At 38.3% G+C, this 27,860-nt stretch overlaps 1 protein-coding gene across 6 annotated transcripts in view; it reads right to left on the bottom strand.

Annotated features, from left to right (window-relative positions):
* The window catches only part of CADPS2 (calcium dependent secretion activator 2), a 330,722-nt gene that overhangs the window by 216,230 nt on the left and 86,632 nt on the right, over positions 1-27,860 (bottom strand). For all 6 annotated transcript variants that reach the window (XM_075024996.1, XM_075024998.1, XM_075024992.1 and 3 more), the window contains exon 3: positions 1,392-1,724. In XM_075024996.1, coding sequence (XP_074881097.1) covers positions 1,392-1,724 — 333 coding nt within the window. The remainder of the gene's footprint in view (positions 1-1,391; positions 1,725-27,860) is intronic.

Here is a 27,860-nt window from a genome sequence, read left to right as displayed (position 1 = left end):
CACAGTTGACCCTGCTTTGATGAGGCGTTTGGACTGAATGACCTCCTGAGGTCTTTTCCAAACTGAATTATTCCATGCCTCTGTGTTCTATTGCATATAAACCCCCAAATAAGCAGGACTGTCCCCCAAGATTTCAGTGCTGCTTCATCTTGTTACCAACCTGCATATTCCAGAGGTTAGCTTCATGATTTACATGTATGTGAATTGAGGCAAAAAGAAAACGATGGGGCAAAGAGGAAAAAAAGAAGTAATATTTTCTATCTCCATTTGAAACACTGCTCATTCAGAAGTCTCCTTCCAGCCTGTCATTAAACAGCTCACAGTGAAAACAGGAAGCCCTCATATTTGATGCAGAAAAAAATATTACTTTCTCATTACGGAAGTTGGATCTACGACCCTGAGAAGCATTAAACACCACAGATGTTTCAATCATAGAACAGTTGCATGATTTCATGCCACACTAATCCATAAATGAAGTAGGCAATAATGCCCAAGATTCCTCATTTGCTCCCGTATTAAGATGGCCCATAACTACAAGCCAGCCTTCAGCATAATATACAAAAAACAGCTTAGCTGTAATCTGGTGTACTATTTTATAGACAGCGTAGAAAGCTGTGTGAGCTCAGTTTAAATGCTACATCCACATGGGTCAGTTGCGAGACTTTCAAAAATACCTTGCTTTTTTCAGGTTTTTCCTCCTTAAGTAATTGCTAATTTATAGTTGCATCACTATGAAGACTGGCCAGATAAAATATTTTTACATACCATTTACACTACTCAGTGATAGATTACACATATAAATCCAAATATGATTCCCAAATAGACTGTTTGTCTTGGCCTCAGTAATTTCTGGGGAACATCACTTTTATCCAACAAAACAACAAAGTAAAAATGTGTAAATTAGCTTCATAGACTGTGTTTGAAATGAAGCACATTGAGTTCTAACATACTGACCTTCTAGACACTGGATGGCCAAGAACATCCTGAATTCAATCACCTGTCACCTATCAATTTATGGCAGTAAATTTCTTTTAAAGATGTGCACACATACACAAATGTATGTACATACATATGTAATTTATATGAGGATATGCAGGTATATGGACCATGGAACGTGCTGCAGAATCACCCAAATCACTGGAGCCATGACACTGTAAAAGGTCTCAAGAGATGCCTGTAGCATAAGCACCATATACTCTGGCATACCCTTTTTCCCAATGCTCTCCAGCGACCAAGTGATGCAAAGATTCCTTTCTGAAGGGTTTAATCTCCTTGGACTATGGAGATATACTTAAAACTGAAGGCTTCTGCACACAGGGAGGAAGCACTTGACCTGTTGGCAGGGGGGAGATATTTTGGACACAACAGAACCGAGTGACACCAATACTTACTTGGCAGGCATTATAAATCAACTGGTGTTCCAATTTTTTGATCCCTAGAATCTGCTGAAACATTTCATAAAGCTGTTCCTTGCTCAGAATCAGCTCCGATACAGCACTTAAGGCCATTCTATTCGGCTGTTTGCAAAAGTCCTCTTCTCCCCTGTATATGGCATCGTATTTGGCGAGCCAAGAACTTAACACTGTTTCTTTGCTTAATCCATCGATTTCTGGCAAACTTCGGACTCTCTTTTCTATGTTTTTCTTAAAAACATCTCTAAAGTCATTTGCAGAACATCCTCCACTGTGGACCATTCTTGCAACCCGGTCACTCTTGAGAAATACCTTTTAAAATAAAAGAAGAGAAAAAAAAGAAGCAGAAAAAGTTAGGCATGGACACAAACAGAAACCAATCCTTTATAAAGGGATTACAAGCTAAGACTTTGCTTCTATGTAAGATGGCTTTATAAGTAAGAGTTATACAGGCCAAGTTTGTTATATTTTTCATAAAGAAACAAGTGACCATGTTGAAAAAGTAAGTTTCTGCATTGAATAAGTACTTAAACTAAGTAGCTTTTAAAGTATTTATGCATAAATTTACAATAGCTAAACTAAAATGAAGTTTGAATTAACAGCAGCTAATTTAAAACTTACCTGCAAGATTTAATTAATCTTTTCTCCATGAAAACCACAGAAGTCTAAAGTTACTTGCAAGTAACTCATGGATAAGCTACACTGCCTCAAAACTTGGGAGTATGAGTTAAAATATGATCTTTAAGCCAGCCAAGTAGCTCATGGAAGATGAGACAGAAACCCAGGGAAAAAAAAAATTACTAGAGAAATACTACAATCAATATTAACAATAGAGAGAAGAAAGACTCAAAGATACAGAACTGGTTCTAATACTGTAGATACAATACTGGAGACTCTAAGATATGACAAGGCAAACTACAACCACAAACCAATTAAATCAGCATCAGCATTCTGTAAGAACTTTTCATTGTTCAAGGACGGTTGCATTCATCTCTTCTAAAACAGGCCTTGCCAAGGTTGATCTTTCCAGCCACTGTGTGCCACCAGCTCATTTCAAGTAGCAAGTCTCATGAAACCGTTCCTCTACACAATGCAACCACCAAAAAGATGACCGCTGCAGCATGATCAGCCACGTAAACAACTGAGGTGTGCCTTGGACAAGGGATAAACTGCATCATGCCGTTGAACGGGTAAGTCAGGGAGAACCTCCTGGTTTCCTGTAGGAGGGGGAGATGGGTTGAGGCCCTCCACCCTGCGAGGCTTGGCTGCTGGGGGACTGCCTGTGTGCCGCACCAACACCCCACGCACAGCTGAAATGCAAAGCGCTGATGTGATACCACGCAGTCTAAACAGATTTCTGATCCGTCACCTTTCTGACTGCCTGCTCTCTTCAATCAGATACTACGAGGTGGAAGATGAGTTAACTATGCATTTTCAGATAGGCATTTTAGTCACCAAGCGCTATGAAAATGCAGTGAATGGAGATGATAGCACAGCAGAGCTCTGACTCCACGTGCTATCAAATGTTGGAAGATGGTGCACCTACCAGCCAACCTAAAATACTACTGTGGTTCACCTGGAAAATACAAAACAGAAGAGTAGGAGAGGAGCTAAAAAGCTGAGCAGAAAGGAGTACGCAGGTGGAAGCAGATCAAGAAAAACATGTTCTAAAAGTTCCAGTGCTAGTTGATACATGTTTCCCCGTAGCATATTTTAAAATGCAGTTACTTAAAAAATATATCTTTCAACAGATACCCTAATTGATATTGTACCGAAGGCTGCAGATTAAGCCTAAAAGTATGTGCTCAAACAGATTACTCAAAAAAACCATCACCAATATCTGCTAATGACATTTTATGCTCTAACGGTACCATGATGGATTTCCTTTCTTGGAAACTTAAGTATCTAAGGTTAAGTTCTTACCGGTATCATAACGGGAGCTGACATGGTTACTGTCAATTAATGCTGATATTAATTTCCTCAAAATGCTACACAAATATTGAATCTCATTTCAAAATAAATAATAATCATAACTTCTACTCAGCAATAAAACTTAGCAACACAAACAGGTACAAGGATATTAAGCCTTTCCTTGTTTTAACAGTCTGTAATTACATTTGATTCATTCCTCCAACAGCTTCACTGGAAAGCAAATAGGAAAAAAAATATTTTAAAAAAGACGACTTCAGACTAACTTCAGCTACTTTGTACTGTTCATAAACATTAAATCTTCCATCACATTATTTTGCTTACCCAATGAGAGAAAGCAGATGCAGAAGAAAGAGTGAAATTAAGAATATTTATAGGCTCTTCCCCCCCAAAATCTCAGGTTTATCCAAGATTACACAACCCTATGTATTGCTAATATAACTGAAAAAGTCTTAAAAAAAGAAAAAAAAAATCTGCAAAACACACACCTTAAGATCATCAGAATATTATTCACCTTTCGTTAGCTTCTTTCAGTAATATTATTCAAAACAATTAATCCAGAATGCAGAGGCTGAAAAGCTGCTAGCACTTCCCTTGACTTATCAACCAGACTAATTCAAAATTTATTTTCACAAACTGTATTTTTATTAAATTTTCAAAAATTATTCCAAGATAATTATTTTGCAAAAGATAGGGTGGATATTAAAGGAAATTACTCAAAATATAAACCCAAGGTATGAATAACAGAGAACAAAAAGTACATACTTGGTTCTGAAAAGGAATCCATTGGACCTAAAGCTCTTACTGTACTACTCCTTTTTGAGTGGCAATTTACCAAAATTTTTCCTGAGGGGAAAAAAAAAATGTAATCTCATCTTTAAAATTAACTACTTGTATTTGAGATAATTAAGAAGTAGTAATAACATTTGAACAGAAAGACTCCATTTTCAAGACTTTGTTTCCAACAGAAAACTAACAGAATGGAAATTCAGTGAGGAGTGTACCATACGTGCCTCAAATTTGACACAGTAAGATGCATTAAAAAGCTGTTAAAAGTCTCGTCATTCCGGGTCCTGAAAGACATATGGTACATTTCATGTTAAACACAAAATCCTTTGCTTTAGTTGTATTTATTGAGATTTGTCTCCTCAGTTTCAAAGCTTTTCTGAACCATTTTATGGCTGCTTTTTTTTTAAATTCTAAATAGAAGTTTATGGGAATCGCTACTACAGTGAGAATGGCATGCCACTAGTTTCATGTCAATGGAGTTATTGTTTCCACCATTGTTCCAGAAAGTTCATCTGGCTGAGTATCTGTGGGTCCAGAGCCTAGGGTTACATACATGCTGCTTTACACCACCAGTGGTACTTTCTTGGCAGCATTCATTTTTACAATGAAATATAAAAGCTTTTGTAGCAGTCTTAATGTAGTCTGACACTTTTTCTTCAACATGGATTATATGTGCAGCCCAATCATCCCCATTAGCGAAAATATTTTTGTTGATATCTATCTTTAAAGCAAAATACTAATTAAATACATTCCCTAAATTGTCAGCTCTTCTTCCTTTTATTCCTGTATTTGGGTTGTCTGATCATTAGGCTTAGTTCTTATTCAATAATCATTCAAAAGCCTCCATTGTTAAAACGTTATCTCAAGTCTCTCAACACTAGGGGGGAACCGGACAGAAAAAAATATTAGTGGTTTGAATGTAAATTATAAAATACCAGAAAAAGTTATTGTGTGGACAAAGAAATCTATTTCTATAGGGACTGTAGAACTGATTTGGCAGATCAGCCATGTTCATTTGGAAATCCTTGTATTATTTAGAAATAACTTGACAAGAGTCAAAGTTTTTAATGAAGTATTTCCTGTTTCTACCAACATTTTCTGGACTTCCACAAAGAAATCCTGGAGTAGTGCTTTTTGTCAGTCAGCATTTGAATATCATTGCTGGTTCCTTGAATCTAAGTCAACATCAGCTCATGTTACCCACTGCTAACAAAGTAGCAAACACAAAAAAGAAATGCTCTATTAACACATACAATACATTCAGGAAAAGATAGATAGTTAAAAGACCGGTTTTGATGGGCTCAATATATACATTTTGAGGAACTTTTTCAATTCACATTATTTAGAGCCCTTCTAAATACTCTTGGACTGAGCCATAACTACAGTCTTTGATGAATAAAGTTCTCCTCATATCATAACCATTCAAAGCTGATCAGGTAAGGCATTTAAAAAAAAATAAAATCCTCAATTTTTTCTTCCCTTATAATTACAGAAACCATTATCATTTGCATCTATCTACTGAAGTATGGTTTACATTCACTTTTTTCCAATCATTATACATATGCAATTTCATCTGTTGCAAATACTAGTAAAAAGCTTAATTTAAAATAGTTTTTAGCACTAGATAGTTACATTAAAAGTATATTTCTGTTTAAAGATGAAAAAAAATCATCATTTAGCAGTGCCTACAACCTGTGAAAATATTGGAAATATTAAACAAAGAACTGCTTTTACATCTTCTAGCACATACCCCTCAAATAACATTTCTGTTTATCAAACATCATACCAAATTTAACTAATTATATATGCAGGCAACACAAACATAATAATCTTATTCTCTACCATAAAGCTTAGAAAAAAACATAAGCAATATGCAAAAGAGTTTGCATAAACTCAACTACAGATAACCTTTGCCTTTTCTTTGTAAGCGGATTAAATATGAGGCCCACTAGGCCATGCATTACAAACTTCTATGTGTGTTTTATTCCATTTGAAAGACACATACTGATAGAATTTTCTATTAAGGTCACCTTTTTAGCCAGTTTGGAAGAAAAAAACCCCCAACACAATAGTTACAAATATCTGTGATGCTTCCACCAGTTTGTTTGTATAAGTGGTGTTATTAATAAAAAATAGCATTATGTAATTCTGCTACGCATACCATTAAAACACGAACTTTCAGCTACTTGCTTATGTATCAGTTCTAGCAGAGCCCAACTCAGCTCTAGGCGCAGCACCAACTGGCAACACGCTAAGCTTGCACTGACCAAATTATTTTACGAGCTCTTTTATTGTCTGGCAGAAAACTTTGAAAAAGGATTCGAGAGAGAGAAAATTTATGATCTAAGCCCTCCCCACTTTTGAAACAAAGGACTGCAAAAACAAGCAAACAAAAACTGTGTTCTAAACAGTACATTACCTCAAAAGGGAAAAATATATATACATTAGGATTTTTAACCAAAATCTCACTTACTAACATTCTCTTCCAAGTAAAACACAGAAAGTAACACTCCATGTTTTTAATTACAAAAATGTTGTGTCTACAATACAAATCTCTTGTAGAACACTACTCACATGTGTGGTATATCCAGTGCTACAAAATAAAAATTCTTGGATTTGTAGGTAGTAAGTTATAATGGAACACTCTTTTTAACATAAAATTGCCTTCTTATTAACCATGTGAAAACTGAAAATTTAGTTTCAGGGAATATAAGGAGGGGTGTGTACATATATATAAAAATGCTTATGTGTTTATGTAATGCATGTGTGTATACACGCACACAGAGAAAAGCATTGCAATCAGTCATGTTCATCCATTATCCATTTTGGAGTCAAAACTGAATTCAGCTATGACTCACTGCTTATGTTTGGAGTACAAGTTTTGTGTGGTAACACAGGATTTTGCTTAAGCAAAACTTTGTTTGCTCTTTTAAAATTCAAAAGGGTACTGAGAAGGGCAGAAGGACCACAAGAATGATTTCTCAGCCTCTGAAAGGAAACTCCTTACTCATCTGGCCCCTGTACACCTCCTAGTAGTACAACTGCACCAACAGTCTCCTCGTCATCAAGCAAAGCAGCACTGGAAACTTCATTTGCCAGAAGAGCAGCTAGAGATTTTTCTTCATTTTTGACAGTCACTGTTGCTCCTCTAGCTTTGAGGAGATCACATTTACACTCTAGACATGTCCTATGTCTTAATAGCCAGGGCTCAATGCACCTCTCATGGAAACGATGGCTGCACCTCAAAATGCACACTACATCTCTAGGACGGTAAACTTCCTAAACATACTAGACATCATCTGAATCAGCTTCCTTATCACCTTTCTTTACAACACATAGTTCAAGCTGCCTCATAGCTCTTCTAACTTCTGTTAAATTCTGGCATTACTGGATCCAAGCTCTTGGTGTCCTGCATGTTCCAGTACAGCAATAGGTGTGTGACGGATGCACTCGACTCCTTAACCAAACTAGCAGTAGTTTGGTACAGGCTCCAAAGGAGGTAAAGGCCTGAGCTGTAGCCGAGCCAAGAACTCCTCTGGTTCCAATCTGTTCTCTAAAAACCCACAAAGGAGCAGAGTGGCACAGTGAGCGTCGAGGCATATGAGCTTGGAACAACCATAATGCGATTAACACAGGAATACTGGGTGGCTTTTCTAAGACTCATTTATCAAGGAACAAAGAAAGTTGTGGGTACAAGGAGTCTCATGCATACCTTTCCCATCGCATATAATTTGACTACAAGCCAACCGCTTGACTCCATAAATATGACAGCTTAAGTGAGCCTTCTTTGAGCTCTCCCGGCTACGCAGCCTGGCTGCGTGGCGGTGATCTCCCCTTGAGCTGGGACAGTTCTCAGGGTTGCTCCTCGAGGCAGAGAGATGTTTTACCAATGGCAGATCTTTGGTAAGCGACCGATATCGCACATAACCCTCTAGTACAGTAACTTTGATTTTTGTCTTGGCAACTTTAATTTGTGCGTTGGTAACTTCGATTTGTGCCTTGGTAGTTTTGAATCAATGCTCAAATGATTGTGCCGTACAGTAATAGAGTGAACCTTGCCATCGAACTTTGTTAAGTAGCACTTTTACAATGTCATGTTAAAACCACTTTTGCTAATACCTTTGACAGTGGTTCTTTAAGCGATCTAAATCACCCATTTGTGACAAGGTGGAATAAAACACCACAGCCCTTACACACAGAGAGGGCCTCAAATAATGGTTCACCCAGGAGCTGTGGTAGCTTCCTACTTCTATTGCTATGATTACTTGTGTGCCATCCTGACTTAAGCATAAAATGTCCTTGTCTTCCAGACTACCTATCACAGCTATAGCAGTATCCTCTGCACTGATGCAGACCATAGGAAATGCTTCATTACCTACACGTGCAAGTGATTGCATGAATTGCTCCAATTGATGCTGCACACTTTGCTTGTGAAAGTACACTATCTCCTCCTAATGAGGACTATCCAGGTCTCTGTGTCTGTTGGCCTCCTGAAGTTGCTAAGGAGCTGCAAGCACTGCAGCATGGTCATTTGGGTAGCACCACCAATCCAGACACATTCTTTAATGGTGAAGTTCTTCCAAAGGCTCCACTGGGTTCTGACTCCCACATGGTCCTCTTCTCCGCCTGGAACAAAATGCTTAGGCAGGCAACTCCCAATGCATATGCTTATCATCAAAGCAGACAGGGCACCATCAAGACTGCAAAGTATAACCACTGGAAGGATTTGGCTTCTTCTCCAAGCCCCAGTCACATCCTGTTCATGAAGAAATACATTTTAAGGGCATTCTTCCCAGTTGGAGCTGGACCTTGTCACAGAGGCTCAGTCTGCTTGGACTTGTGTTCCTTCACCATATTACTGCCACTAGCGATGGCATTAATGCTCTTTAGCTGGTGGGATCCTCCTTGGGCAGGTGGGATACGCTTCCCGTTCCTGTGTTTTGTGCTGCTGCCATGTCAATCTCCTGTGCTCAGTGCAGAGAAATAAGACTAAAAAGATTTTGGTGAAGGTGGGGATCGATGCACTGTCCTCAAGATAACATCTGCCCCAATTTAATCTGCTTGTCATTGTTACTTATTATACAATACTTTAATCCTATATTCATTGAGCATCCAGGCCTCCACATAAACTTCTAAAGTTTAGTTTAATCTCTTTCTCTCAGGAAAAAAAAAAAAGAGCAAATTTCATTGTAAGGCATGTAAGGAAAGTTCAGCCTCTGACAACATCACACATTCCACCTTTCAAGCGTTTCCAGAGCTTTAAAACCATATTCCACACAGAAATTATAAATCTATTGCTATACAAGGGCCAAACACTGTCTCTCCGACACCAGCTCACAAATACTGAGGAGCCAGCTAGTTAGTTATCTAGATCTCCAATGTACTTATTCATGCCAATGTACTGCAACTGACGCTTGGGGCATCCTTAAAACACAGTAATGTTAAAACTGAACTTTTCCATATAACTAAGAAAAAAGGTTGTCAGATAAGTCTTACAAATACTTCTCTTTGGAGATTTTTTTCAGGAGAACCCTATCAAGCAGACACAGATATACAACTAAAGAGGGCAGCACTTTGTCCTTAAGGAATCGTTCTTGTATTAAAGGGTATTTTTGGGGTGGGGTTTTTTGTTTGTTTTTTTTTGTTTGTTTGTTTTTGTTTGTTTGTTTTTTACTTTAAGCTTGCTTGAAACAAAGCTACAACTATATTAAGATTAATGACAACTACATCTTATTGGAAATTGTCAATTAAAATAAAAAAAAAATAAATTAATAGAAGTACCTCTTTGATAAAGACTGAACAAGGACAAAAAGGACTTTGACAGAGGTCCAAGTAACACTCAAATTTGTGAATGCTTTTCAGGTTTCTGATGTGCTTTTCTGATGTGTTCTCCACTCAAGCTCCTGATGTGCTTCTTACAGTTACCAGAACTCTTGAGGTTATGACACACAGAATAAATTTTTTAAAATGGCCAGCAATTTTCAGGGGTAAACTGAGCTCTCACATTTCTGCAAAAGACAATAATTCTCTTTCTAGAAACTAAAAGGAATTGAAATAAGTTTCGTTCTTATAAATTTGATGTGACATGCATCATCATACTGTGCTAGAAGCATTACTTGATGCAAAACAAAGCATAGGACATTTACCGTGTGATACTAAATAGCACCTTTGCTGCTACTGCAGCACCTCCTCAAAGCCTCTCATACAAAAGCTCATTAGCAACTCTCATCGCAGCCAACAGCTCTCACCCACATCTTAGTCCTTCCTGCTCCACAGGAATAAAAATATTCCCCATTTCAGTCATTAGCATGAGCAATGTTCTCTGGGACCAGCTCACACCGCCCTCAGTAGTTCTACTGTATTCTGAAACCACACAATGCATCACATCAAGAATTAGGGCTAGTTTGATGAAGGAGCAAAAAACTTCTGACAGTTTGGAGAATAGCTTCCACAACTACGTATTTAGGAACAAAGGCTTATGCCTAGTAGCAAATAACATATATTATAACCAACACTGTTTCCTGGAACTGCAGGAAAAAAACCCCATTGTTTCAGATATTATGTTCTCACTGCACTTATGAGAGTCTGGAAAGAAATAAAAAAAACAGTCCAAAAATCATGAAGCTGATGTTTAGATTAGGTTTAGTTTCATCAACTAAACAGACTACAAGAACAAGATCATTTTCAGTGAAAAATAAATAGCTTATGCAGTAACTTTGTACATCTGATAGTACATATTAATTATTTTTATGCTAGTTGAATAAAATTACTGCATTAGACATTAAAACAGCATTTATATTCTAAGAAGAGACTAATAGTTACCCATACATTTTAATAACTACTTTTAATAACTATCAGCTGCTGAACATGAGTGGAAATTGAGCTACTTAGATTTGCTCAGTGTTTTGAAAACAGAAGTATTTTTTATAAGACTGGCTTGCAGGTCTTCTTCCTCCCTCATTCCCTTTTACCGCCTAGAAATATCCTCCAGGCACTATTTGGATTTTTTTTTTTCAATGAAATTATCAGAGTTAAAGGGCCAATTTTCTTTATCTGTGTAAGTCTTCAGAACAGAGTCCTTACCTTCAGGTAAAAGCAAAAGATAATAAAATTTTAAGAGATCACACTAATAAGCTTCTATTTCTCTAGTTAAGTATTTCTGTCATGATTTTGTTAATCACAGGTTTCTTCTCCTAAAAGTATACTACACTGTACAATTTTCCCTAATTCAGGGGGGAAAAGAATGCCAAAATAAAAAAAAATCTTAAATTTTGGTTAAGAGCACGTTTTTTTGTTTTTAAACCCTCCTTAAAACATCACCTTACATTAAGGTGAGAAAAGGAAATAAAATTTAAAGTAATAAACCGTCATCATCTGAAGAGGCATAACCTTCATATAATATTTTTATCTCTTTTTTTTATTATCATGTCTACTACCCTTCTAGAGTATATTAAGCTATGATTTCTTCTTATCAAGAGTAATGGTTCAGAAACCATCGCAAGCTGAAATCTTTAGAAGGTATACTTTGTTTTCCTCAACTCTTTTTGGCAGTATCATAGCTGCACATTGGACATTTCCTACAGCTTAGCAACCAGCTATCTGTAAAAAAACCACCAAAACCCAAACTCTTGCAAATTAAAACGTGTGCTACTTCTCTAGGCTTACATGCTTGTAAGCATACCACATAACATTGTGCACTGGGATTTGTTTCTTTGCCTCCTTTTTCAAATTGGCACAAACAACTGCCCAAAGTCTTCTCAAGTTTCTGTTCCTGATGGCTACACATTTCACAGACTCATGTACTGCAATGTTCGTGCCTTGGGCACAAGAGCAAACAGAGCTATAGTGACAATCACCATAAAAAATCCACAAAACTATTTCACCCAGAAGCAGTGTTTTCTCCCAGATTCATTTATTAAAGTTATCCAGACGCCCTTTTGGAACAAGCATATTTATCCTCCTTTCAAGGCTGACAACAGCAATAGTTTTTGCACTCTGGTGAGACATAGCAAGTTATATACTGTTGCCTATATGAGCGTAGTTGTGGATTACTTTAGCAATAGCTCTACTTGCTACAACCCCTGATATTTTCTCTTTAAAAGTACAGTCTCCCCTTCCACCACGTTCACTGGCTGTCTGAAGCGTGTTGAGGGACTTTGTGCACCATGGTATTGGCCCTCAGGTGATACCAGCACTCTGGAGGAGTTATTCTCCAAACATCACCTGGATGTACAACTCCAAAGTGGTCCAACTTCCCTCCTGAGTGACTTTGCTCACACAGGCAATGATGTTCACATGGTTCGAGATCTGTGCGGGCTGATCCACAGCCACATATTCAACACTGGCAGCCAGAAAGAGGCAAATCCTCTTCGCTAAAGATGATGCTAGACCCTGCATGAGGGTAATTACAAGCAAGCAATTACAAAAATGACTTCTCATCTTCCTGTTGTCTACATCAGGGAGAAATTAGATGATAAACAGGTAAAAGGACAGCAGAAATAGATCTGCATATTTCAAAATGTTGTGCTGCTTGGTTTGTTGAAAGATAAGAAACAGCCTGCTGTTAAAAGAAGGCTCAGTAATTCTGTGTGCAATAATGGGACTGAGGCATCTGATGTGCTGCTAGGCAGAAAGCACTGTTCCCTCTGCATATTGCTTTCCTCCTGGCTAGGATATTGTAAGCCTTCTGTAGACAACACTGTGAGGTCTGAAATCACACCTATATGGTCCACTCATCATTCCTATTTAACTGTGGAAATAAATGTGTAAATGTCACTGGAGACTGAGCAGGTTTTGTACAGGCCTGGGCTTTTCCATCCAACAGCACTCTCATGCTAAAAAAGCCATATTATCTCTGTAGATACTTCTCAAGACCTTCAGATACAGGAGAAAGAACAGACTGCACAGAGTGGATCTAGAATAAATCATTAAGTTCAATAGTTCCAAAACAGAAATGGTACTCCAGCTGTCAGGCTGCCCAGGGGAAGATGTTAATTACCATCATAGCAAGAGAAAACTAAAGTCCACACTAGATATGAGATGTTTTCAGTATCTATCTTTTTAATGTATTGACTGATACAGACTGTAAACACAAGTGAAAGTATTTTATACTGAACAACACACAACCCCAAAGGGAGGGAGAAGAGTTTCATGCTTTGAAGCATGCATATATTTGCTTGCAAGTTAAATGCAGGGGTTGTCTTGTCACCAAGCCAGACAAGTTACCAACAACCTATTCTTATGCTATTTTCCCAGTCTATTCAATGGCAATTAAAGCAGACAGGAACTATTTCAGCGTGGAGATACAAAGCAGAGGTTTTCCTTGACCAGGTAAAGAACTCCTTCCTCTACTGGGTAAGGCTGCCAACATGCTCACTGTCCTTTGTTACATCCATCACCATCTACTTGGCAAAGAAGTCATTTGCAAAGCCTCTTTTTGCCAAAGTGCATTTTCTTGATTAGTAAAGTGAAATTCACCAAGCTTTAGGAGTTCATCAACACATTGCTTCCAGAGTTTCTTCTCTCTTCACAAAAGAGCTGAAAACTTGCTCCCAAGTATGCTGATCCTCCTGCCTGACCAGAACTCCTCCCTTTGGGGACCAATGGAAAGCTCCGGGTGGTGAGAATTTCAAAGGATCTATTTTAGCCACCATAAAATAGAAACAGAAAAAGGTTGTTAACTTGAACATGTAACACAGCATGCCTTGGAGATACCACTGAGAAAAGGCTTGCTTTTACTGCATTATTGGTCCCATTCATTTTCCAGCAAATTCCAGAAGGAAGGTGTCTGCCCCTGACTATGAGGGAAGAAGGTGAAGCACAACAAAAGCAGCTAGAAATCATAAAGCAGAAAGAAGAAAGAGGGAACTGAAGATTGAAAGAAACAGACTTCAAAAAGGAAACATACATACACAAAAATAATGAGTAGCAAACACAGCCATGCCGAAAGGATTAGAAAAAAAATTTAGTTAGCATACTTATTTCACAATCACAGATGAGGATTAGTTCATGCATAACCACTTCCTTTGGTACCTCCAAACTTGAGAAAAACACACAGCTGTTCAAAACCAATACCCACATTTCCATTTGCCTTGCTAAGGAACTCCTCAATTTGCTGACTTTTTGGTGTTTATTTCATGCTGTACAAAATACAACAAAACCCAGCACTCTACCTCTTATGATAGTGTTTATCTCTTATGATACAAATCTTTCTAAATATAAGATCCAATTTCTTGCATCAACTTTGAAAAAAAGTGAAGTAAATGGGCAAGTACAATAAGGAAGGGAAAACAGTCCTTCACTTCACTGAATTTTCCTCTAGAGTCACTCGTGGTTCTAATTTTTATTCCCCTTGACTGAAAAGTGGAAGTTATGTAAGTGACAGTTTTCATTATTGGTATTGCACTGGGCTCATTTTGTCAGAGATGAAAAGAATTGGCTATTTCATTTCCCTATTACCATTAATGTTCTTCTGCATTAACCATTTTCACCTAAGTATGGTTTAATAGCTTTTAGTTTGAATGAATATACTATATCTCTATATTTAAACATAATATCAGGCAGCCTATAGTCAGAGTAGCTGACTATAGGCTACTGATCTCAGCTCTGCTGAGATCCTTTTGGTCCCTACTCCCCACCATCCCCCTAAATACTTCCCCACCATCACCCTAAAAACTTTCATTTAAAATGAGAAGGACACTGTTTCAGAATGTATTTTTTTACTCATCAAGATCACTTTTTCATTTCCAATTTATATATTCTGCCAGGGCAGATTAATGCTCAAAAAGCGCATGAGCAAATAGAAATTGGGTTGAAGCCACCTGAAACGTTATCACATAACATTACTTTTTTTCTGTCTCTGTTTTAGCAGCGGAAAAAGTGTCAGCAAACTGACAATTTAAGCAATTAACCTGCCACTTTCTTTCCCTGTACTATTTAGTTTTGGTGGTTTATTTTTTGGTGGGGTGGAAGGGGTGGGTGCTGTTGGGTGGGGAGAAAGGTTAAAGCATTGAGTTCACTCTGTGGCCTAAGGAAACTTGAAAAGAACTGACACACTATGAATACTGCAAAACTTGGATAGTCACTGGAAAACAAAGACAAGAGTAGACCCTCTTAAGACTTGCAAGGCTTACTGATGATGTCTTATCTTTTAATATAGCATCTTTCTCCTACTATGATCCCCAGGATTTAAGGAAGCAATACATATGAGGGAAAACACAGCCCCTTTCCATCTAAGGAAAAAACTTCTTTTGCATCCCATGAAAGATGACATCTTTTTAACAGTATTTTTGAGAATTAGATGTAGTGTGCAGAAGTGGCAGAGAGAAAGACCTCCAAGGAAGAACCACAGCTGCATACTTCCCATCCCAAAACCAAAAAGAAAGGCTGCCTGCACCTGTCATCTCCTGTATGACCCAATAGCTGCTAGGATAATCCACTACGATTGTTTAAAAAACAATCCCATCTTTACTAAAATGATGGAAGTAAGAACAAATAGGCTGAACAGGAGAAAAGAAGGTAAAAACTGCTGTGAACATCAAGAGCTGTATGATTGGAGACTAGTAAATAAAGAAGAGATGCAAACCAGAAGATTAAAGGAGTAAAACCCCATCTAGTTCATAACTTAGCAATGTCTAAACTCTCAGCAAAGAGAAAAATGAAAAGTCTTAATATCGTATCTCCATTTCTATTTATGAACTAAGTGAAAGGAACTGTTCCAAGCAGAATAAGGACAAACAGTCCTACAACCCATGTTTAGCTATGCAACTCACCCACCCTTTCCATGTGCTGGGAAAGAGCATACTCATCCAGAGGACAACTCAGAGCACTTAACGCAGGCTCTGCTCTGAAGCACTCCCTGGAGGAACCTTTCTCTCCACAATGAAGACAGAGAAGCTCACAAAGATTCATTGTCAAGACTGTTTTACAGAGCATCTCAAGGCAAGTGGTGCAAATGCTTTCTAGAAGTTTCTAAACTGGCTAAACAGAAGACTTCCAAGGATTTGGGGAGAAAAAGGATGGAACAAGATAGTGAAGTTTAAGTGCAAGCTGATGGGATAGATAATACCTGCTGTGTGATGGCAACATATTTGGTGTTATAGAAATTGCCTCCTTGCCCCCCAAAAGACAATCTGAACTTCAAAGTGTTTCTGTTTTAAGAGGAAGACATGAATAACGGAATATGAGTGCAAATGCAGGCAGGGACAATGCATCATGAAAATGGGAGTGCTTGGGGAATTGTTTGTTTTGGTTTTACACTTCAAATGCATTATTATCTGCCTGGACATTTCTCTTACAGCAATACCATCTCATCACTCATTATAATGTATTTCTATTCTGGAGAGTGGTACAAAGGTTATACAGAGCTGCTAGACACCAAGCCATTGGCATGTAGGATTTAGCTGTCAACTGTAGTCTTATAAATATTTTTATTCCAATACAACTTCCTTAAAAAGCCAGCCTTTGTCATAAATACATTCCCTTCTCTCCCCCATTATAAAGTGTAATCTTTGTGTGTCAAAAAACAACAATACATTTTCCTTGATTAATTTTTCACAAGGGTGATCAATTCATGGTGTTTGGAGAAAAGTTATAATACACATAAAAGCTTCAAAATGCATTCTGAATCTTAAATCCTTCTCTAGATTTAATAATCACCCAGCTGGCTACACTTCAGACAGCAATGCTTCAATGGGAAGATTAATGAACATTTGGTCTGCAGTTTAATCCCTCTAGATTTTAGCATGCAAAGTGCAAACTTTTATAAATTAGACTATTTTTATGCATTCCAATTATATGTCAAGGTCCAAATGGCTTTAATGTTAACTTTGAGGCTTCTTAGTCATAGTTTGCTCTCTCTTTAGAGTACTTAAGTTTTTGCAAATATTAATTCACTCCACGACAGTACTCTCTAGACCATTTTAAAGATTACTTTTCAATATATCATCTCAAGTCAGACATACCTTCAATTTCTTATTTATTTATTTTATACAATCATCAGTTATTTTGCCTTGCTAGCAGTATATTCTATGGCAAGGATTTAACTGAGCAAACAATTTAAGGCACAAAAGTGAACAATAACTTCCCTTGAGACTTCCCTACAGCCATACTGGCCAGTTACTGCCTCTACCTTTTACAGCAGCAATTGCTACCTGGCAAGCTCCTGCCACCCCTGATCAACGTGGTACCCATACTGTTCAGGTATTGCATAAAGTCCAAAAGGATGCTACAGCTGGGGTGAGAAAATCTGCACCCAAGTTGGGGCAACAGGGAAGACGTTGTCCGTGTGGCTTTGTCCTCCTCCCTCAGCATTTCCACACTGACGCCTTCCCTTTCCTATGCTTCTGGAGGGAGATGCTGATAATAGCAGAACAGCCCATGAAACTTCATTTGCAGTTAATGGGGCAGTCTGAAATTATTACAGTCAGAGGAACCTTTTTCTTAGAGGTAACTTCAGTTTTTCACCAAGGGACAAAACCTAGCTGTCAGTCCAGTGTATTTCAAGATCCTATGGACAGTTTTGTTGGACAATTACATATAGAAGCAGAAAAAAAAAGAAGTCTTCATAGAGCTCTTGTAACTGAGCCCCTCCCCAATCCCCAAAGCACAGAACCTTTTTGCTTCACAGTTCCCAGCAATGAGTACGGGGCAGAGAACTGAGGGTCAAAAAAGAAAGGAAAACCACCACCACCATGATGGCAAGAAGTTTTCCTTCTCCAGTTTGCTCCAAGTCTGGTTTCAAATTCACAGTAACAAGACTTCATCTCTCTCTCTTTTCTCCAATTATGGGCACCAGTTTCAATAAACTAGAAAGATACAGGAAAGCATGCTTATCTTTTAGCTTTTTCTTTTAAATGCCAGTAGTAACTACACAGATACTCCAAACTATTTTCAAGCTAAGCCAGTCAAGAGCTTTGGCAAGAAATGCAAATGGTATACAAGTCAAATGTAATAAGCAAACAAACATTACCCTCCTGCTGTAAAAACAGTGCTACTTATGCCAAGATAAGGCTTAAGTTATTTGGTTATTGTGACTAGCCTATTAGTCAATATCCTAATGCATTTTTAATGTGCAGGGAGGACAGTGCACACCTCTTGTCACCTCTAAGGCTAAATCCAAAACACTGCAAAGCCCAAGTCTGATCGCAAATTCTTCTCCTTTTAGTTTTGTATTGTTATTCCACTCAATTTCTAGTCATAATTCCACTAATGCATAAGATTTTTCATTTTTATTACAGCTTCTTCTAGACTATCCTGAAAACGTATTTCCCACTTACTTATCTAAAAAGCAGACTTGCAATGACCTGAGTAGTTTTTATAAAAAAGGTAACTCAATTCTGTGTCAGGTTATTTGGAAACATTTGCACTATTCGTCTGCCAACTTCTGAAACACATTACTCACACCAAGAGCCTTCTGCCATCTTCTAACACAGATTTTCTCATTTGATGGTCTGAAAAGCCCAGAATAATCCCTCAAGGTTTTTTATTTTAATCATAAATTTTATGACAGCCAGAAACAAACTCCTTATCATGGCCATTTCTACAAATGATTGTACCTTCCAAGACACTTACATTAAAACCAGATTTATTTACTGTGGAATTTGCATATATATCTTAATCACAATTTAAATAATGAAAAAAAAAAATCAGTAAAAAAGCAGCTAGCCATGTGTTTAGAATTTGTATTGTAGGTGTCGTTGCAGAATTAATGCTTCCACTAAGTGAAACAATTCAGATTATCTCACCCTTACACTAAGAATTGAGCCCATAAATCATGAAAGAGGCAAAAGACTAGTGAATTTGAACAGGTAAGGGATAAAGATTATGAGAAGGAACAAAACTGTAACAGAAGGCAGCCTGTTAGAAGGTAAGTCTAATACTTGCAGCCACAAAGTCAGTGCATAGCTGCCCAGCAAGAGCAAAAAGTGAAGTGAACTCTCTATAGCCAAGTCAAGGAGGAAAGAGTTTTTACAATATTATTAGATACAAACTACAAAGCCCAGCACGTTGGAATAAAGCTCCGTTGTAGCGTTGCCACATCCCAGAGCACGTGCTAGTGGAGCAGCCACAACTAGGAAGATGCACGCATCTACAACAATGCATGCAAGCTACAGCAAATACAAGAAAGCTGCCTCGGCATTACCTGGGGCTGCCCTTGTTCTCCTCACTCACTGCATCCAATTGATTTTGGCAGGTACTTCTTCACAGATCGACAGAGCCAAGTTCAACATCCTTAACTTCCAAGATAATATGTTTTTTGGCAGGTTGCATTTGGAATCTGTCTGCATTAAATTATACCAAAAATCTTGGAGCTTCCGGGCACAGACCAAGGTGCAGCATCACTCTTGTAATCAGGATGCAATTAAAGCTGCAATGTTATCAAGTAAGAGACTGGGAGTGAAATGATCATAGAGGCAGCCCATAAACACACTCAAAAGGGATGAAAACTTCCCTGTCACTCTCAGCCTTTGATCTTTTGAAATGCAAAGAACAACTGACACCAAAATAAAACAACATCCAGCTGAGCAGCCACTGCTAGGTTTGAACAAACCCTAAATTAAAAATTCAGCAAAGGCAGTTATGTTTTAATTTCAGCAATAGAAACAGATTTATATTGAAGTTTGACCAGATCTTGGCTGTAATTTGAATAAAGAGTCACGATAATTTTCCAGCAATCCTTCCCTGTACGTAACTAAAAGCAAGATGCTACTTTTATAACTGCTGCCTTCACCTATGCCATTTGAGATAAGACTCTATACCAACTTTGTCCCACCTTCAGTTTAAATTGAGCACATCATAAAATATCAAAGCTTCTAAATTCTAAAGCTATGTTTTATAAAAAAATTTGAAATAGTAATCTAGGAGAAGGAAACTTTGAATACCAAGAACTCAGGTCCACTGGGTAATCCAGATAAAAGAGTCCTTGAACTCAAAACTTAATCTCCTGTCCAGCAGCCCTTCGAGCTGGTTCCCTTTTCCCACGGTTTTGTTTTATAGTCTAGAAACTTTCAATGGCTTCCTGGTACCAAGGAAAGTAATTTTCCTCTTCATTGCCTGTTAGGCTGAGTCTGCTCCCTGCTGGAATCCCTAGGAGATCTTCCATACAGAAGATGGAGCCTCCCCTCATCAGAGGTCTCCCCTGACCTGGGGTGGAGCAGCCAGGTCCCTTTCTCTTGCCTGCCCAGACACACTCAGAAGTAACCACTAAACTGAACAAAGGCATTAAACCAGGTGCATCCTCCACACCACTGTTTTCTTCATCAAAAACACTGTTTATGAACAATGCCCGTTTATGAACATTATGCCCATCGAGTTATCTGTTAAGCAAGTCATAATGTGAGAAAAAAGGCAGTGTTGTTATATGTTGTCAAATATTGCATGGTTCCAGTCCAGAAGTAGCTTAGCTAACCCTAATTTGCTAGAACTTTCTAGATATTATGCTCGTATTCACTATGCTTCATCTAGTGGGTTTTTGTTTGTTTGTTTTTAATTTTAGGGTAAACCTGAGGCCGGGCTTCCATTCTACAGCATTATTCAGAGAAGAATCAACTGAATGATTGGAGAGAACTTCAAAATAATCCATTATACTGAACAGACTTTAGTCTGAATGCTATATAAGCAATATGAATTTCTGATTGCAACATAGCTGTAGAGAAAAAAAAAAATATCATCAATCCAAAACCCAATGGAACCGAGTTATTGACTTTCTCATCTTTTTAGATGACATCTTCTGGTATTTCAGTTAGGATCAGGGGACAGTAATTCGGTTTTTCTCATTTTATCTAGTTGGGAACTCTGGGAACATTGCAGAAAAAAAGTTAAATCTTCTAATCTGTGCAAACAGGAGTAGGAAAGAAATGTACTATAGATATGTACCCCAAGCACGCAGAGGTGGCTTCTCCCCTGACTCTTCCTTTTTCATTTCTGCAAGTGTTTAATTGAGTTCACTTCACTTTGTGTCTGTAACAATTGTGAGCTACACAGTACATGGAGCACGTAACATTAAAGCTCTTTCACATGTCAGAACAGAGTCATGATTATCCATATCTAAAAGTGAACAAGTGTGTGTGGGGAGGGAGGTTTGCCTTTTATTAAAAAAAGAAAATTCCTATCTCTGAGTGGGTAAAGTTTTAGGACCTCTGGTACAGAACACTGGAAAAAGATGAAGCAGCACTGGAATTGTCCAATTTTCCAAAATAATGTTAAACTAAGACTTCTTCTAGAGATCAAGTGTGAATTATTGTATGCATGTACATGAACACAGTCTCTGTCATGTAAATAATGACATCTAACAAGTCCAATAATATTCTCATTCAATTTCCCCCACAAATTATTAAAAAGTTAGGAACAAGAAGTAGACTTGAGCAGAAACATTGGAGGCAACCTGAGACCGGTGGCCAACAAAAGGCAGCTGATACTCATTGCCCAAAGCCCTCATCAAGCATTCAGTGGCTGTCTTTCAGCTGACTCAGAACTGCTGATGATCTTGTTTACATGACCCAGTCATATAAATCAAGGAACAGATCCAGCTGAAAATTAATAAAATAACACAAACCCAGATAATATTTGAAACAACCTGCTCCATCTCTCTGCCCACGAGTTAGTTTTCAGGCGAGACTGGCTCACAGCACTGCTGTGCAGTTGGGACAGTGAGATGGGGGGAGAGAAATCCTTCCACAGGCAATTTTCACTAAGGTTGCCTTAAATGAATCCTCAAACTGCTGTCTTTGAAAAAAACTTACATACACATAACAAAAAATTAATTTCACTCTGTCCATTTATTTAAATCACCAATTATTTAAGTAATTGTGGCAAACAGACATGAGAAGCCAGAGATGCTCTCTATACTGCAAGGAGCTGGGGGAACTTGGGGACAGACCTCAGAAGGACCCTGGTACTCTGATGGTGGGAATTTACCATGCAGCGGAGAGCCCTGACCTAGATGCCTCCATACACTAAATCAGTGTACCAGGAGGTTTGGCATAACATTACATGGTACACAGATGTCTAAAGACAGAGAAAAGGTATCATAACCAAAACCCTTACTGCTCTTCAGAGCCCAAGCATCAAGCTGGAGGACCTAACTTGCCTCAGAGTCCTGAACACTGTGCTGGAGAGAAATGGTCAAATAACTTCTCCCAGATACAGACAAGAGGCCCCTTTACCCACAATGTGAGGTGATGGGGGTTGGGAGAATGAAAACTGTATCTCCTGTTTCCTAGAAGAATTAATTCACCATCAGTGAGGAGACTGACTGTCCTCTCAGTCAAAGAACCTACTCTATCTTCCTACCACAGCCAAGACAGGGGAAGCTGGCTCTCCAGATTAGTGATACTACAACATCCACCTTGGAGGAAGCAGTCTGTATTCTTACTCCTCCTCTGACGCATGTTAATCAGTTTCAATCAGTGATCAATTAACCTAAAATACATAAACAAGAGCATGAACAAATCACTGGAGAGAAGCCTTAAAGAAGATGAAATGCCAACAGAGTAGACAGAAAAATAAATAAAACCTCTGGAGGAGCTATTGCTATTATAGTTCCTAAAGTCAGAAACTGCTTGCAAGCTTAACATGATCTTGTTTTTGTCATTAGAAAACAAATATCTGACCTTCTGAGCAAGGAATCTTACTCAGTTACCATGTGTTAAGTCTGATCACTCAAGCAAAACCTAGCTTATATTTAACTAATATATCAAAGGAGGCATCTATTCTGATCTTAAAGGCTTCAATCAACCAGCTTTTATGAAAGTCTACTCAAAGAGCCAAAGAGTTAATTACTGTCATAATAATTACTGTCATATTCATTTTTTTTTCTTGTGTTAACAAGAAAAATAGCTAAAAGCTGTGTCTCTCTGTTAGACTAAAACTGGTTTAACAGTAGCTACAGGTAGTATTTACAGAAGATGCTGAGAAACTACCTTTGGCATTTTAATTTATAGCACTCTTTTTTTCTTTTATGAACTATATGAAGTGCTAAATCAAAGGCAGAGAACATGCATGTTTGTCTTGGTAACTATTTTTCTTTTTTTTAACCTTCAACGAATACTCCTTATCAATCTCCTATGCTTCATATATTCTCAGTTATACTGATTGTTACCAGTTCCAGCTGTTTTACGCTCATTCTTAGTTTAATTGCAGGCTTTCCTTCCTCCTGGATATGGTTGCTTTCACCCACCATATTTGCAATCATGGTTTGTGAGTAATCAACTTTTATTAAACAGCTCCTAATTTTCCACATCCATTTTTCCCCTCCCAGCCAGTGAATCTTACCAGTTTCTTAAGCTTCAGGAAGTTAGCAATTCTGCTGCACTACAGGAACTGCAAGAGCAGTTGCATTTACTCCAGCAGCCTTGCTGAAGAGCCCTTATCATTGCAAACTGGTTTATATATAAATAAATATATATATATAAAATATATATAAATAAATACATATGTAAATATACATATATATATATGATGTCCTTTCCTATGGCTCTTTTAGTTCTGCTATATACTTTTCTGGAGATAGAGCAAAATGTAGCAGTAGACAGCAATTGAAGTCATACAGAGTAACTATGGTTTTGTTTTCTTTCTTGAGTGGTCTTCCCTCTGTAGAGTTATTACTTGCTCTCTACAGGTCATAGTTTGGTTCTTGCCATCTGAAAATATACTGCACCTTCCTGAAGATGTCTGTCCCCTTCCACTGACTACAGAGAGCATTTGCACGACCACTCACTTGGATTTTATGGCTGAATTTACTGGAAATTATTTTCAGCTTTTAATTTACATGCTCTGCTTAACTGACATTTATTTAGATTGCTCTTTATTATTTAGTAACTGATTTTTACAGATGTTTTTCCTATTTTTTCCGAAGATAGTACATTATGATTCCACTTACAAACAATGTATTATCCCAAAGTGATTGCTTTCTCCTTCAGTTTACTTTTAAAAATCTGGTACAAACTTCTTCTAATTTTAGGTATCAGCAACCTAGTTTTTTCTGGCTTGGGTGATGCCCATCTTTTTCATACAGCTCTCTGACTGCCGAAACTTTTGCTAGTTCTTAAGAAACCTCCTCCTCCTCACAACATTTTCCTCAAGAACATACTGAAATGCTCCCAGCACAAGGCACAGGGCCAGCTAAATAGGCAGGACAAGCTTCAGAATGCTGCTATGGAAATTCTACTCTTTAAATCCTATTTTTACATGACCCAAAAGAGTTCCTTCACTTTAGAAGTCTATCCTATACGAAAAAGCATTGCAAGAAGCCTTAAGAGAGCTGATGGTATTTTACAACCAGCTACATGAAATCTCCAACCAAAGCCAACTTTTCCCCTCCTTGTAACAGAAATTAAGAAACAAGCTTCTGCCACTCTCAAACTTAAACCAGTGACCTGCATGAGATGCCTTCTCTTCTATCTGTGAAGCTAATTTTGATGAATTCCTGGTCTTTCAGACTGTTGCTTCCATTATTGCTCTCACAAAAAAACATGCATAGCCACAAGACATACACGATTAGAACTTTTTTTTAACATAATTACTACCTTTTTTGGTTTTGCGGTGCTTGAGATGGATTTGACACAGGCAGGGCTGTTTACTTTTTACATCTTTTCCTTGAGGTTGGATACACCCTTTCATTCCCCACCCTTGGTTACCCTGTTTGTTAATCAGTATGATACAGCAGACACTGCCCAGGGCAGAGTTTCTTCCCCAGAAGCGTGTCTCAGGATGCTGTTAGCAGACAGAGGGGCCCTGCAGAGCAGCACCGGGTGCCTCACACACGGCAGAGGTCTCGGACCAGCTACAAAACTCACAGCCCATCCAGCAGCATCCCTCGGGATCAGCACTCTGCCTGTCGGGGCCCCGAGCAGGTGAACAGCGCAGCCGTCCAACATGGCACGGAGATCCAGGAAAGGGACGACAGGAGCACTCAGAGAAGGAAGCCAGAATGAGCAACAAGATTTATTGCTGCTCTGTCTGGCTGCAGTTAGAGCAGTTAAGCAGCACGCTGCAGAAGCACGGCCACTGATATGAGTGGCAACACCAACAAACCCAGCTGAGAGTTATTCCCGAGGGCTCCTGACAGACCACTCCATCTACCCTTCTGAAGGATAATTTTTTAACGTGGCTGAAGTTTCCCCTGTTATCCAAATGCTGTAACAATACTTTCCCTCTGCTACACCGAGTTTATTTTCCTGCACCTAGCTTTCAGCTTTCCTAATGAGCTGTCGATTAGTTATGCAAATTTCAAGAAAAAAACATTCAGCATGCTTATGGCAACCTCTTGCTTCTTGCCATTTAAGTTCACTAGCTCTCTGTTGCAGAGTACGCATTTGATTATCAAAGCCATCCCTCGCAGAAGGGAAGGCAGCACCAGCAGTTTCTGTGTAAAACACAGAATGCTATATGCTAGAACTGTACATAACTGCATATAAAATTCCCCTGGAGTGTTGATCCATTATTCCTCCTTCTACTGAACAGATAACCACTGGAAAAAAACATTTTAAATCCTATTTTTTAAAACACCATGTCTGACTATTGTTCGGGAACTCAAAAATTTTTAAACCAACCTCCATGTAAGGGAGAAGGTGGGTTTCTGGGCCTTGCACAGGACCTGTTGAAACTTGGCACGGATCTTCTAACAAATTTAGGGGGATTTCTAGTTTAAACAGCACTGTCAATCCAGATGTGAGCATCAGAACCTTAGTGTTTCTCCAAAATGTAGCCTGATATGCTGCTGTAGTCCAGAATAAATTTCTGTAGGCTGTAATGTGATGAGTCCCTTGCTGGAGCTCTATTAATTAGCTAAATGTGTGCTGAATTTCAACTTTAAACAGCCTGCCTTGTAGCTGTTCTTCATGAATGCATTTTATTTCACTGCTGGGCCACGTTCAGGGCATCTGCCCGACCCATGATCGAGCGGACAGGTAACAGCTGTATCACTTTGGGTCACACAGCTACATGTAAATTACCTCAAGTGCTCCGAGAATGTTTTTATACAAATCATCTTAAAGAGTATCATTGTGGCTTTTTCAGACCTCCATTTTAAAGCTTCTATATATTCGAGACTGACTTTACCTTCTTTTACCATAATGTTTATTCAGATACTGAACAAAGTGAGGGGGGAAAAAAATCCCCAAACCCCACAGTAATTTAGGTATTTTGCACTTATTCCAAATCTCTGAAGTGCAATGGGCTTCTCTCTCCAGTTGATTTCAACCCAAGTAACAACTGTTTCAGGATCACCGATTTACATATTTTAGAAATATGTTTTAAAGAACCAACAAAGATTGTACTGAATACTTCCATTAGTTCAAATATTCTTAACATAAATATTATTCTATTGTTACATTGGTATCCAAACAGAAGAATGCCAGACACTGAAGTCCTGAGCATTTCCTCAAAGCAATGCCATTTGAACATGCAGCAGGTGGATGAGACCTTTCTGCTACCTGCTCTACACAAGGAACAGTGTGATAAAAAAGAAGCAATGCTGCTTCAGTATAGTATGAAGTCATGCTTTTGGTGCTGAAGGTAACAAATTAAATTCCATCTGGCAGGCTATCATCGGGCTGGCTATAACATTATTTTGACAGGAAAAGTAAACTTTCTTTTCCAAATCATCAACTCCTTTGTTATAGTCTGTTGTGTGGAAAGGGAAAGTTGTCTTTACTGAAAGCTGTTAGTATATCCACACTGCTGTTTAACCATAACCTTTTCTGACAGCTTAACAGCATCAATTTAACATTCATTAACATCTATTCTAACTTACGCTAACAAGCAAATCAAGACTATCTCCAAAAATTAAATTTGCAGACTGTTTTATAAGTAATGTTTTCTATATGTTAACCTCAGTACATTCTAAGAGCTTTCATTAAAAAAGATTTTTTTCCCCTCTCTAAACTAATAGGATTTTTCCCCCCTCTAAACTAATAGTAATAAGATGGACTTCTCATTACTGCTTACACTGAACACAACTTTCATTCTACGCAAGCTCCTGTTTTGCAGACTCCCCTGCCACCAGTATTTACTGTCATTATTACTTTTTCAAAGGATCGGGTCTGGGCTCGTACACAAAGACAGGGCTTGTGTACTTGTTCTAGAAGAAATGTCTCATTCCTTGACGCCTGAAGTTATTCCAGTTCCTGTAGTGCATGTTACTTACCTATGCATTTTTTCAGACCTTCAGGACCACTTACTCAACTTCTTAACTGTTGAATATGAACATGTTTTGGAACCAGCGTTTGCCTCCTGGCTCACTTAAGGAAAGACAGACATACCCTCCCTTTCAGTAGAGGAGATTGGGTTTAAAGAAAGAATTATTGTGAAGCCTACAGCCATTGTGAGTCTTCATATTTTCAGTCAGGAGAAATGACTATGCGTATTCAGATCAAGAGCCGTAAAACAATGCTGAGCCTGAAGACACCCACGGTGATCAATCTGATTCTGAAGTGACACACACAATTTATTCTTCTCAGAGTTAATAGTAGAACCAAAATCTGCATTTCACAACCACAAAGAGTTAAAACATCTTCCCCTCAACTGCTTGGAAATTTCTCCGTGACTCGTATTCAAAGGGGCCTTATCTTTTTCCCACAGGCTGTCTTAAAACAGTTATGACAACTTTCACACGTAAGTTTTTCTTCTCTTGCTGCCATTTTTTGGTTACAGAAGTCTGACCTCTGCATCATCAGCCTGTCTTGTAATGCTGGCAGACAATTCAGTCTCCTCTTTGCAGACGTACCGAAT

The sequence above is a fragment of the Buteo buteo genome, chromosome 4, assembly GCF_964188355.1.
Source record: "Buteo buteo chromosome 4, bButBut1.hap1.1, whole genome shotgun sequence".
NCBI classification, from domain to species: domain Eukaryota; kingdom Metazoa; phylum Chordata; class Aves; order Accipitriformes; family Accipitridae; genus Buteo; species Buteo buteo.
Note: the sequence above shows the minus strand (reverse complement) of the source record. Positions and strands in the feature narration are given on the sequence as shown.